Source organism: Charadrius vociferus, unplaced genomic scaffold (genome assembly GCF_000708025.1).
Source record: "Charadrius vociferus isolate BGI_N301 unplaced genomic scaffold, ASM70802v2 scaffold565, whole genome shotgun sequence".
In the NCBI taxonomy this organism is placed as follows: Eukaryota; Metazoa; Chordata; class Aves; order Charadriiformes; family Charadriidae; genus Charadrius; species Charadrius vociferus.
The window spans coordinates 1,483,535-1,498,088 of record NW_009648358.1 but is presented as its reverse complement, the minus strand read 5'-3'; the positions used below and the strand labels follow the sequence as shown (position 1 = coordinate 1,498,088).

The window sequence follows — 14,554 nt, the reverse complement described above, 5'->3', positions numbered from 1 at the left end:
TGGATTTTTGAGGTTAGAATGGAGCATCTGTCTTAGGTAACTAAGTTAAACTAGTGTGTAATTAGTTTCCCCAAAGCGTGGTCAAGAGCGTCTCCATTAGGCTTTTTGCTCTGATTCACCGCTATCTTTACTGGTGTACAGGGAGATGAGCTTCCTAATTCAGGCACTTAAGACAGTTATTATAAATTAGACTGTTCGAAAACTCTCATCTAAACTCATCACCTAAGCTTTTTTTTCTACTGGATGTTTAATCTTTCAGAAAGCATGGCTTGTTTTTAGCCTTCCTACACCTGCCTTTACAGTTATTTCCATGAAGTTTTTACTCTCTCAGGTAGTGCCACTGAGCTCAGTGCACCAGCCAAGATTATTTCTATGAGTAACATCTATTGAATCTGATTCAATATTTGGTTTCTATAACTCAGACCCTGGTCCTTTTTGTGTTGTGCAAGCATATCAATTCTCTACTGCACATCCTTCTTACTTCAGACTTCCTGCTGGTCTTGCACAAAGTAACGTGTGTAAGGAGAGGGAAATAATGCAGTAATGGATAACGCAGGAGTTTTTGCTGCTCTGCCTTGATTCATTTGTAACTTCTTAATCAATCCAGTATTTTATAAAACTGCTTTACATTGTTAACTTTGAATTAGAATAAAATTAAAATCCAGTGTGCATTTATCTGTATTTGCAAGGTTAATGCCTCTACACTGCACAGAGTGTCTTAGCCATCCTGTGGTTTTGGTGTTGGAGGTTTTAGTGGATGAAACCATTTTTTATTTTCATGAATGCCATTCTAGTCTAACCTGCGCTCCAAAATGAAATGGATTTAGTGGTCTGAGTCTTGTCCCTGGTGAACAATAGTCCGCATTACAAAACCACCAAACAGGCACAAAGCTGGCGGTTTCTGCTCGGGGACGCTCAGACCCGGCCAGCGCGGAGGCAGAATTACCTCACACCCCAGGGAGTGATTTTTCTAGGTGAAGATTGAGGTCATTCATAAGGCAATGGGGAAAAGCATCTCTTGTGAAACTGGTCTCTGCATCAGCCAAGGAGAGCAGTCCCTGGTACCGCTGCCGCAGGCTCATTGCTCACTCTGCTTAAGAGGTTTTATAATCTGGGATCTCTGATTTAAGACCACCCCAGTTACATTTACCCTTGTGGCAGAACATGTAAGCAAAGATCTGCATTTTGGGGTGATGTTTTTAGCGGGTTATTTGTTGGGAACAATACCTTAATATAGGTAAATTCCTGGTTCTGCTACAATTAGTAAATGTTTTGCTTTTACTTAGAGAGCTAGGATGTTACTGTGAATATGTGAAGGTGCTAGCCATATGCTAAATATACTAATTTATGTTCATTAGTGCATTATTGACAGTATCATCTATTCATTAAGATGTTTTCCCAAGAGTTACTCTGACAGCAAAGCTGAGTGACCTTAAGTGGCTGTCATCTTTGTGCCAAATGGATTAAAACGAAAAATGCTCAGCACTTCTCAGTAGATCAGTGCTCAATTTCAGCTGGGTCATACCAGGTTAACAAGCCAAAGTATCAGGTTTCTTTTTTTTTCCACTTTGGTTAAAAAAAAAAAAAAGTAAAGTAAAATTTGTTTTTGTTCATAGCATTAGCTATTTCAGATCAAAAATATGTGAGAACATTTTTATTTTGGAGCACAGTAACACAACTTAGATTATTTCATACCTGTATTGAATTAACCATAAGTGCAAATTCAAATTAATCTACTTACTTTTATTTCATCTGCTGTGTAAATAAGCCTTAACCTTTAGTGATTACTGACTAGGAAAAGTGGCTTAACAGGAGAAATGAATACAGGTCTACCTATCTGAATCTGCAGAGAGCCTGAAAAAATGCCTGGCAAGCGACAAGTTTCCCACTGTTTTCACTGTGATAGCTCAACTTGTCCAGCTATGGTCATTTACCCTCTACTCCATTAGTAGTTACCCTGTCACTGAAGAGTCATGGAGGGGGGATCATAGATTTGTGCTATCTGACTTTGGTAGTGTCGCACTAACCACTAACCTAGATCATATAAAGAAACTGTAACATTGCCATCACTCTAGAGCTCGTTCTTGAAAGTCGATCATCAGTCAGAGGGGACGTTGGTAGAGTAGTTCTTCCTTGGGTCAGGGCGATGGAGGAGATTGCCCTAAAGGTCCATTCCCCTTCCCTTTTTTATGATGTTGGCAGTATAAACAGGAAACATTTTTTTTAAATTTCCATACAGAAGCATGGTTTGGAGGGAGGATGTAGAAGGAAGGAGGAATGTGTCTCTGTGATGGGCACTGGTGGGAGAAAGTTCTTCAGACTCCAGGAGTTCTGCTGGCACATCCAAACGACCAGCCCATATCCATCAAGCAAGCAGAGTGAACTCCTGTCCGAGCATATTTTCTCCTGCCTGCAGACTGGGGTGGTCACAACACATCTCTTACCTTCAGCTTACTTTTCCCAGTTTTTATTTTTCTTTTGCAACTGCAAGGAATAGAATTAATATATTTATTAATACACTCTGTAACCGACTCAAGCATGTCTTGTGGCCAGTGCCACAATCAAACTCTTCATAAAGATAACTGAGAGCAACTGGAGCGGTAAAAGAAAGAAGAGTCTTGGCCCAGCAGCGCACACGAGTTCATTATCATACCTTGAAGGATATGTCGGCTGGAGAATGTGGCTGGTTTCTTTTGGATACCTCCACCATTTGCTCTCGTGCTTCATCATCCCCCTAACCTCCGTTTGAAAGCCACAGCTCTGGTTAGTCAGGTGGGGTTGGGAGTCTCATATGTCTCATTTGATAGCAGATATTTCTAGTCTTCTCTCCATTTTGATGTGTCTTTAAATTGCAAAACTTTGGACTATATTTAAAGTTTGTGGGGTTTTTTAATAAATGTTTATGTAGTCATGCTGTCCATCTAACCTAGTATTTTTTTTAAATATACTTTGGACAATTTTATCCAAATTCAAGTGTGTCAAAGATACTAAGCCCAAGTGAATATTGTGAAAATTGGCAGCTGTGGAGATGAGAGAGAGTCTGATAATGCTTCTGCCTGTGGGAAGGCTTGCCCCTTACTTCACATGGGAAAATAATCCTGAGAGAGAGATCAGGGAACACCAGTCTTTTGGTTCTGCTATTTATGGAAGTACTTGTTTATTCTAAGAAATCCTTTGAGGGTACTTTTGTAAACTGAGCATCTACTCTGTACGAAAGTGTCTAGATGGTTTGTGACAAGTGATGTATTGCTTTGGTTGTACATGATCACGGCATGTTCTGGTTCCCCTAGTAAAATTTATGTTGTTTTATTTCTTTCTCTCCCCAAGATTTCTTTTGACCTAGCAGAATATACTGCTGATGTTGATGGGGTTGGCACTTTACGGCTCCTAGATGCTATTAAGACTTGTGGCCTTATCAACTCTGTGAAGTTCTACCAAGCCTCCACCAGTGAACTTTTCGGAAAAGTGCAAGAAATCCCGCAAAAGGAAACCACCCCTTTTTACCCAAGATCGCCTTACGGTGAGGACCGCTGATGCTTGTGTATAGTGTCTGTCTGTCTGTTCTCCCTTCTCATGTCTCAGGGCTGAAGTCATTTGGGTGTGAGATTAGAATGACGATAGACCTAAAGTGACTAGACATGTTGAGAGGCATACCTTTATGAATTACTATATAAAAAGTATTTGCTGCTATTGCCCGGGGGTTGGAAACTAGCATCTCACTTCACAAGACCGTGTTCATTCAGCTCAGAGGTAGAGGGTGAGGGGAAGGGAGGCTCTTCCTTCACAAAGGGCTGTGAGAGACCACTGAAGTGATAAGGTTTCATATTTTTTGTTGCCTAAATGAAAAACTCCCAAGAGCTCGCTTCTTCCTTCATGAACTCGCATGAAATTTGAAACACTTATTAAAGCAATGTGCATGGAGGCCTTTGGTGATAAAGTTTCAAATCCATTTGAGTGCTAAGGCACCAGATTTTCACTTTTATTCCTCCAAAGTAATTTTTTTTTATTAGCAGAGGTCACTACAGTGGCATATTTCACACGCTCTGGCTGTGTTAATTATATAGTAAAAGGAAAAGTGCTATGCTTGAGTGTGCATAAGAAAACAAGTGAGAAAGTGCCCTAACACTTCCTGGCCAGTTCAGGCTGCACGGAAAAGGAGTATTTTCCCGTTCAGCTGCTGGATGTATTTTCCATGTGAAATGTGACACATACAAGGAATGAATCAAATTCTAATGCTCTCCGCTGTGGAAACGTGGACTTACCCTGCATATGAGAGAGATGTGTATGTGTGTCTCTGAGCTGTGTATGGGCAGAGCGGATATATATAACGCTTTAAAATTACTTTTTAGGGGCAGCAAAACTGTATGCCTACTGGATTGTGGTGAACTTCAGAGAGGCCTACAATCTTTTTGCTGTGAACGGCATCCTCTTCAATCACGAAAGCCCCAGGAGAGGTTAGAAAAATCCATGTAAAACTGTTCCCAACTTTGTTTCGTCTTTCCGGTCAGACGTATGCAATGCATCCACAGGTTTCATTTCAGTTTGCCAAAATTCTGTAGGGAGGGTGTTGTGACCTGTAACCTGCTTGTGGCATTTAATGCAGCCCTCCTGGCAGTCCCAGAGCCTGGAGATTAGCAGCTTTCCCTTTCAAGCATCATATTCCATTTTGTAGCCTTCTGATGCCAAAGGCAGGTTTGTGTATCTGATTTGGTGTGTCAGTGCTCTCAAGAAACTGCAATAACATCGTAACATCCCTGAGTTTTATTTCCCCCCTGATAATAAGTTAAGGATAAAATGTTAAAGCGACACATTAAAAGGCAGGTTTTCTAAACATTTAGGTGAGCAACTGCATAACAGATGCAATTTCATGTATGGCTTGTATGCAAGATTTTTATTTGCATATAAATGTCAAATTAAGAGGCAGAAATAACAGACCCTCTAAATTCATAAGACTAATGAGTACAGCCTGGTGTATTTTGAAAAATTTGTGGATTATGGCCCATACCTTCTGACAAGATGGCTTTTAACACATGGCTCTAAAATGCCTTTCTGTTTAATCCTTAATAGCAATGCAGCTTAAATACCACTTAATCATCCCTTTTCTTTACTTCAGTACTTTATGAACAATTAATACTGGTATTTAGTTTGAGTAAGAGTCCACGGTTGATTAAAAGTCTCTTATACAATGACAGTTCTCCTCTGCCCTTAAAGTACTGCGACTGTAGAAAACACTTTAAAATTAAATTTTAAATTAATACAGAAAACTGGATTCTCATGCAGAAGCCTTTTATTGTGGTCTCTTTCTAAATGAAAAATAAATTCAAGTTTTACAGGAATGCAATTATATAAATTATAGCCTGGCACAAAATATAATAATTTTAATCATACTTACAAATAGAAAATAAACTGTAATTGCAACTCTGCTAAAGAAAAAAAAAAAGAAAAAAAAAGATAAAAAAGGAGTAGCTGTCAATAGGATTTAAATATCAGTTTCAGTCTTTGGGAGTCACAGCTGCGAAACCTCGTAGTACACTGGGTAGGCAGCATTTACAGTAAGTGGTGCATCAAATACTTGGTGGTAGAAGCTGGTGCATCACTTCACTGGAGCAGACAGTACAAGTTCAAAATTAAACAATGATCAAATTCACTAGATTGTTTCATTTAGAAGCCCTAATACTTCGCTTTCTTTTAAACAGTTCACGGCAATGTAGTCTTGGTGCACTGTAAACTGATGTCCAAATTGCTCTGAGTTATCATTATGCAATTAAAACATTCTGACCAACGTAAAGAATGAGGGAATGTGCAATGACAAATATTAGCTTGGCATGTTTTCTAATAACACTAAGGAGCGACAGGATGAGATGGAAATTATAGGAACACATTTACCATTTGTGCTGCTTCTCTATAGGCTCGTGCCATTTTGAAAGAGGAAAACTTCAGTGCTCTTTGCTATTTTGATCCCTCTGACATTTGTTCCAGCTTTGACACTGCTGCAATGGAGCTGCCAATCCGAAGCCTCTTTTCAACACACTTAGTGTCCCTGTGGAGAACCCAAGCCTCTGCTTTGAAGGCTCAGGCTGTGCTTTTGGTTGTGTGGATGTGCTGGGTGCACTTTTAAGCCCCTTATGCCAGGCAGTCTTGTCTTAGAAATGGTTTTGGTTGGCTCCGTTTGCCTGGCTAGTACATGCCACGAAAGCAACTGTAAACACAGCCCACTGCTTTTGGTTGGCTCCGTTTGCCTGGCTAGGAGTACATGCCACGAAAGCAACTGTAACCACAGCCCACTGTCATTCGCTTAGTGTTTTATGGGGGAAAGTCTGAAAATTTAAGAGAAGAAAATGGTAGAAAAGTAGTTTTGAGGTTGTTTCTTAATGGCCATTCATCACTTTCCTAATGTTTTTGAAGACTGCAAAGGCACTTTGGGAGGAAAAGAGGATTTAACTGAGATTTCTAATTCCTGTGCAGAGATGGTAATATACATGGAAGTTTTAAAATGCCTTATGGTTTGGCCTTTTTTGTTTTATTCTACTGATTTAAGAAACTGGGAATACCTAAATAAACCAATACATATTATATTCCAATATTACATGACATTATTCCAGTTGGTTTAGTGTTACACTGAATTGATCAAATACAGCATCCCATCGATGGTGATACTAAGTGCACCTTGTCCACAAAAAACTAATGCCGGGGGAGCAGAAGGTTGTGACAGCGCCTCTTGCTGAGGTGCAGAGTTGATCCGTCCAGGCAGATAGTGCATGTTTTTTCCCCTTATCTGAAGTGTTAATGGTACTTCCGAAAATTTCTGTAAGCTTCCTAGACTGGATGTATTTATAGGGAAAGACTGTGAAGAGACAAATCCTCCTATTTCTTGTTGGCAGGGATCCATGAGGTATGTTACACTGTAAGGCAATAGCAAGGATGAACAGAATGCATTTTTGGTACCTGGCAGCCCGCATTGTGGACTGTGATGGAACAGAGCATTTGTATTTGAAGTGCCAGTACCCGTGGTGAAGGGTGATGAACAGCAGTTGTCTGCCAAGTGGCTGTTAGCAGCTGGTCACTGAGGCTGAACTGAACAGACAATTGTAGAGTTTGCTTCGTGATGTCTCTTCATATGGTGTTCAGATATTATACTGCTGGGGCAGTGATGCACTCAAGAGCTGCTTCCCTGAGAAAGGAATTCAGGAATATACACCTCTTATTTCAGAATACCAATTCTTCTCCTTAGCCTTCCCGGTTTTAACTCAGAAAGTGGCACCAGTAGCTAATCTCATGTAGCCTGTATCATAATAGGGAAGTCTACAGAGGGTTCATAAGGGTAAAGAGTGCTTAAGTCTAATATGAGAGGTTTCCTATTTCTCAAAATTACCAAGCCTTGAGAGAAGTGCTGGCTTTGAGAAGATAATTTGATTTTCTACTTTTATCTTGCTCTCTAAGAGAAAGGCTGTAACAGGAGTAGTTCTTAAGATGTGACACCATACTGCAATTCTGAACACTTAAGTTCGCTGTGTGGGCTTGCTTTTAAGTCTGATGTTTCATGTTCTGACAGCCACAGTGACTTTAAAAAAACCACCAGTGATAAATTCCAGGTTGGTTGAACCTACTGTCTGAGCCTTACGTCTTAATTTGGGAACAGTACAGCATTATTAAGTTGCACAAATACTTGTGTTGATACTCCAGAGATATATGTGTGTGTAACAACAGAGGATATTATCTAAAATCTCATATGGAATAAATGAGTGGCTATGTTTGACTAATCTTAATAAAATATACATCTACTTTGAGCCTTTTTGTAGTACTTTCTAATTTTTTCTTTGTATTATACTCTACTACTTTTCATTTCTTAGTCACTTTTATAGTTTTATAAGATGAAATAGTCACTTTTTAACCAGTACATACTTTTCAGCTCACATAAATCAACACAGCTGCACTGATGTGAATAGGGTCATGTTGATTTATGCCAGCTGAGGGTCTGGCATAATACTTCCAGTGATGGTCTGGTAATGTAAGATAAGCACAATTTTCTTGCTTTCGGGAAAAGACCTGTATTAGCAGTATACCTTGCTAATGCTGGTTTCTTCAGTTACTTTCATCACTTTTTATCCAGGTATAGCTCAAGTGTTTCCTGATGTATGGCAATGCCAAAGGAGGACGTGATCTTCCATTTCTGAAGCTTATTTATTGTCTAAATTTGACACTAGCTGGAAAGCAAAATGCTCTCTACAGTAGTAGTAAGCTACAGGGCAGCCTCTGTTTCCAAAAATGAAGAAACAAAAGAAAACTTGAAAACCTTTTCCAGAATGCTGCATCTTTTTTCTTTTTCTTTTTTTTTTTCTTTTCAAGACAACATTATGGCATACCAAATAGGGGAGATGGTGGCAGGCAAGTTACTGGTGGTGGTTGAATGTGGCTCCCAGTATTACCAGTGTGGAAATGTCTGCCCTATAGCAATACTGGAAAGGTATTTCAGTTCAGTGAGATGACGGTTTTGACAGTGGAAGAGTGATGCAATCAGCAAGTCTAGTTTTTAGGAAAGCTGGGGCTCGATCCAAGCCTTTTTACCCCATTGGAAAGATTCCTATTCTTTTGTTGGACTCCGGATCTCGCTAATACCTTCTTTTCTTAGTGAGAAAGCAAACTACTTGTTGACAGTGTCATTTGTTTCTTCCCAGACAAGCCCTTTTTTTCTCCTCAGTTCTGTGTAAGGAGTTTTCTCAGGTTTACAAGATGTGCCTTTGGATGTCTGAGATAACTTTCTGATTTGGTTAACCACTTCATTGCTTGCCTCATCTGATCTTTATCTGCCAAGATGTACAAACTTGTACAGCATGTTTCCTGACACAATGCAACAGAAGTTTTGTTTGGTTTTTGTTGGTGGGTTTTTTTTTTTCCCTAAGTAATAAATACTTTGCCTCCACACATGACATCATTGTGTAGATCATTCAGTAGGGAATTTTTGTTTGTCTGATACCAACCCTGGTAAAGCAGTTGTCATCAGACCATTGCTGTATAGCCAGAGGGAAAGGATACAACTGCTCATTTCTGTGATCTCTTTCAGCCGGGGAGGAAATGGCTAGGTGTTAGATTGCAGGCTGAAGGTTGTCAAAGTACACGTAGTAAGATTAAAAAGAAAAGAAATCATGATTTAAAGAGAACAGGGAGTGTTCTTTGCTTTTATTGTGCATCTGGATCACAGTTTTGCCAGGAGGGAGGGGGTAAGGGGTTCCCCCACTCGCTGTAAATATGTTTGGATATCTTTTGAATTTATGGGTTTTGTTGTTACTTTTTTTTTTTTTTTTTTAACAAGCTTTCAGTCTCCCTTTTGCCTCTATTTCATTGAAAGGGCAGAAGCAGATGGTGACATCTGCTACCGACTTTCACAAGAAATCCCTACAATCCCTACGGTAACAGCTGCTCTTCTGCATGTCCTATAAAGAGATGTAGCCAACATCTGCCAGATTTTCCTTTCTCATTTCTTTAGTTGAGGACACTAATTGCTAGTCTCCTTACACACGTTCTGTGCAAGAGGAGCTCGATCAACCTAATAGCATTGGAAATACTAAGGGCTTTTGCTGGTTATCATTTTGTAAGTTTAGGCCTGTGACAGACACAAGTGTGTAAAAAATTTTCAGCGCAGAGCTATGGCTCTTTCATTTAGCACAAAATTTCCCGACCCACAAGTACATCTGAATAGCAGAAGGCAGCAGAGCGTTGCTTCTGTCTTGCCGACTCCTTGTTGGATGAGAAGAATGCAGGCTGGCTAGTATCATCAGGGATCGTCTGCCTAGCACATTGAAAACTTGATGGCAAGGTACCATGGCCAGTGTAGAAGGAGTTACTCAGACAGTTGTGTGCTATATAGAAGCCAAGATCGTTTCATGCTTTTTAGTTTGCGTGTTTCAACAGGGAAAGCATGCAGTGTCCTGAAGACATGCATTCTTACTGGCTTTTTCTCCCTGCTGTGAGACCGATCCTGCTAAGTGATCCATGCAGGTGTTTTCTTATCTACATATGCAGTGAAACGTCAGCAGGGATAAGTGTGGGCATTGGGGTCTACTTGTACAGATGGATTTGCAGAAATATTGACTGTATTAATAGAGAATTGCAGGTAGCGGCTCTCTGCTATTTTACCTAAGTATGCGTTTTCCTGTGAAAAAGATCTGACCTTCCGAAACGAGTGAATTCAATTAATTCTGCTGATGTTGAACCTGACTAACTAGATAGTACAAATCAGAGGACATCACAATATATGGAGATTTTTGCCTGATTTTTATGTTGCTAACAAGTCATCTTAATCTTGAGTCCTGGTGTCACTTTCCTAGTACTAGCCAATACTGATACACAAACACAATGTGATCACAACAAAATAAGAGTGGGCTTGTGTTTTAAAAGCAGTGCCAGACTTCTGAAATAAGAGTCGGAGGCTGAGAACATTTCTGCATGCCCTTAGCTATGGGCATCCAGGTAGTCCAGCTGAGAGGCATGGAATTTGTCACATATGGGAACAAAACAATCGTATACATGAACTGAATCAGGATAGAGAGAGATACTTTTCTCAAATGAGTCACTGATGAAGGAAGATGCTGTGTTGAACAGTCTAATTACTGAAATATATTTGATTCCGTCTTCACAATGATAATTTGTTGGAGTCCTTATGGTCTCTTAAATTTTTTTCTTTTCAATCTCAAAGTAGCCTTGATTCTATACTTCTCTGTCTGATGCACTTTTCTGGGGTCTGTCATCAGTTTATCTAAGTAGTTATGGATATAGCTCGTACAAAAACTAAGTAATTTCTTGCCTGTGGGTTTAGATTTTTGGAACAGCTGCATTCGCAACCCAGATCTCTCCTTGAGCAAATTATTATCTTATCAGAGGCATCTTCTTGTCATTAAATCATGTGCTCCCTTGTGGCTTATACCACATTGAGAAGAAAGTAGTTTTTGCTGTTTTCCATGATTGATTTCAACTTTTTTTAATAATAAAAAAAAAAAGCAGGGCATCCACACAACTTACAAAATGTCAAAAGTACTAAATTTAGAAAACCTTACCATGTAATTCTTAACATTTCTCAAGTTATATTAGCAGATATCAGTGTTAGTTTCTTAAACTATGAATTTTCAGACTTTTTTTCTCTAATGAAATATCAGCCCAAAACTTTGAAATAAAATGTTATGGAAGATATGGAAGTCAGCAATGGGAAATGGAGTGGTCAGAGCATGTATCTCACCTGTAGTGTTCTTATGGCTTCATTAATGCATAAACCTGTTGTAAGGTTTTTAGAAATAATGTGGTTTAGCTGCCTATTTCCCTGTTTTTTTCCCCTTTGTTACATTTATTTATCCTTGGGCAAAACACAATGGAAAAGGTGACCGTTCTGCTTTTTTGCATATGTATAAATGAGAACATGATGTGAAACACAGGCAAGAATTAGGAGGCTTATGTCTCGCATTTTACAAACTAGCTTAAAGTGAATGTGGAGTTTGCAGAAGGTCAGAACAGAACTGCCATAGTGGCTTCAGCCAGAAGCCCATTTAACCCAAATATTCCATTGCCCTTGCTGGATCATTAGGGGAGAGTATAGGAGATGGTATAGATACAGAGTCATCTCAGACCTCAGGAGCCGGGGAGTAACACCTGATTTCAGTGCACGGTTAAGTGATAGCCCAGGTGTAGCCAGAGTCTGGGACAAGAGGACATACTGCAGGACACAGTTTCCCCACATGTGGAGACTCAGCCACAGTCAACCACTTCTGTAATTTTTGGTTTTGTCATTTGGGTTTTTTTTCTTGCAGTTGCATCTGCCTCGTTATTTCATTCTGTTGTGATTCGCTCAGATTTCCTCCTGCGTTTCCCCCTCAAATTTAAATAATGTCACTGTCTTTCTGACATAGTCAGAGGCAACAATGGAAAAGAATCACAGAACGAGCAAAGCTTGCATCATTATTGCAAAAGTTAGGCTGCATAAATTAATCGATCTTACATTGTTTATATTCTGTAAGTAATGAATGTTTAGTATTTTATTAATTGTTATCGTGCTAATTATTTCCTAAACTTCTGAGGACTTGTGTCTCACTATCATTGTTTGCATAAATTCTCTCAAATATATACAGTTCTCATGAGATATACTAGTGTAATTCTGCTTTATCTGCTTCCTAGCACGTAACCCAACATCCATGACGCCAGTGTCCCCCTGGAAATATGAAGTAACAACCATTATTGTTACTCCCTGGCAGTGGCCAGGGACACGCATGCTGCAACGATGCTGTGACTGCCTCACTTACCAGGCCCATCTTAGTATCTGAGACATTTTCTCAGCAGTGTGCATCCTATTTTCCTTAAAATTGCTCTCCCAAAGGCTGAAAATTCCCTCTCATTAGAACTCTACTTACTTTGTCTGGCATATTTAAAAAAAAAAAAAAATTAACAGTGGATCCATTGAAAGTGCATGTTGTTCTGAGTAAGTTATTTGAAATTAACCCACACAATCATTTAAGATATGGGAAACTGAACAAGAGAGACTGTAATTCACCAGAAAACAGTTCCACCATTAGCAGCTCAAAAAATACTGCAGAAGGAAATGTCAACTGATTATTCTTCAATAAAGTCTTCAGGGTTCATTGAAAGCAAATAAATGAGAAATGCAATGTAATCAGATGTCACCTCTGATAAGATTCATCATCTAGTAGGATTTTATAGTGGTGTCATAGGAAGGTAAGCTACTTTATCTGAGGTCAGAGAGAAGGTTAGGGCCAGAGCGTTTGGTCAGAGCTTGGTTTGAACTTAGGAACAAATCTTTTTTCTGCCTTGATTGCATTAAGTCCTTACTGAAAGTTCCCAGGAAGGTGTGTCTAAAAATATGAAGCAAAACCACACAGACAAATGCTGAATGTATGTAGTTAGTTTGATTTCAGACCATTAAATGCATTATGTACTTTTTGGGGGTGCATTAAAGTCTTATGTTTATAAACATAACCTATGTCACTTTGAAATAGCTGAAAACCTCAACAGCGGGACAGACTGCTAATTTGTGTCAGTCTTGTTCATCTAACTGCAAGTATTTTTGAGCAGATTTTAACCTCTGTTACAAGGACTTTTAGCAAAATATAATATCAATTATATGTTTTCCACACTGTTGATGAGTGTACACCTTGCCAATCATGATAAAATATTTCCTTTTCGAGGATTTGATTTGCCTTTCATAGACACTTAAAATTTAATTATACGTTCTGCTTAATTGTTAGGCACCAATTGGCAAATGGAAGCTATGGCCAAAAGCATGAGTATTCTCAAACACTTTACAAGCATTTATGGTAATTAAACCTGATACCACATGCTATTTAGGTGTTGCAATATCAGTTGCATATTTTGATCGGTATTGTATCTCATCCCTACAGAATGATAGCTGTTAAAACAAAGCTATCACAGTTAGCAGGGTCACAGTTAGCAGGTTTCCCATGAAACCCCTCAGGATTACTCTTTGGTATGGGAAAACAAATTAAAACTAAGCCAACAGAGAGAATACAATATCATGTTTTCTCTTAATTTTTGCCCTAGGTCATATAAGTTTGAGAACCACTGCTATAGAAATGCTGCAGGAACGTTGATGGAGTTTTATTTTTGATGGTGAGAGCTTAATTTCATGACATTAAATGTGAATAGATTTACAAGTAGTAAAAGAATTGTCCAGCAAAGCAACTCACACCTCCAGTTGACATCCTGGGTTTTTTTTTTTCCTCATTTATATTAAAAAAATTACATTAAGAGGGATTGAAGGTGTTTATTCATTGCATCAATATCCATCAATAGGCAAATTGAGAATATTTGCCAGAAACTTTAAAATAAAATCCTTTAATAATTCCAAGTCTCAGCAGAGCGAATCTGGAAAATTCAAAGCTCATTTTAGACTTAAAAGAAATCCAGATGACCTGAGAAAACTCTCAATAACACACAGAAACTTTTTACTTTACATTTCTTTTATATTTTTTTCAAACGATTGCTTTTAATTTATAAATCTTCTTTGTGCCTGCTGTTTTGACACCTTTCTCTTCTCAGCCCCACCTCATGCCCATATTCTGAGTCACTGGTAAGCATGTGTGCATCTATTAGGGATACTCGAGTTGCCTGGTATGCTATGCACTCTCACTTACTCTGAGTTTCTGTTTGCTGCAGACTGTAAAAAAGAACACAAGATCTTTTGTTACCAGTATTGCTCTTCTTCAAGATGAATGCAGACATTGTGCGCCTTCAAAGATCAGCAACAGTTCTTAAACTTCCCAAATTGTATATAATTCTTGAAAACTGAATAAATTGAAAATAATCCTTGGTCTTACGTACTTTGTTGGTTAGGGATGGTACCAGTGATATACTTCATTTTAAGCATTTATGCCATCAAATCTTAAGCAAAGCCAATCCTGTCATATGATCCAATACCAGCATTTGAGTTTGCAAATACTCTTTTTTTTTTCTGTGCAGTTTGCTCACATAAGTACTGCATGCATCTGTCATTGAAAATCAGGCCAGTAACTCCTAATTTTAAAACGTGTTTTTCAGC

The 14,554-nt window shown here is 38.9% G+C and overlaps 1 protein-coding gene across 1 annotated transcript in view; it reads left to right on the top strand.

The window, feature by feature from the left end:
• The window catches only part of GMDS (GDP-mannose 4,6-dehydratase), a 364,296-nt gene that overhangs the window by 99,765 nt on the left and 249,977 nt on the right, over positions 1-14,554 (top strand). The window contains exons 5-6 of the mRNA XM_009885270.1: positions 3,328-3,520; positions 4,350-4,454. Coding sequence (XP_009883572.1) covers positions 3,328-3,520; positions 4,350-4,454 — 298 coding nt within the window. The remainder of the gene's footprint in view (positions 1-3,327; positions 3,521-4,349; positions 4,455-14,554) is intronic.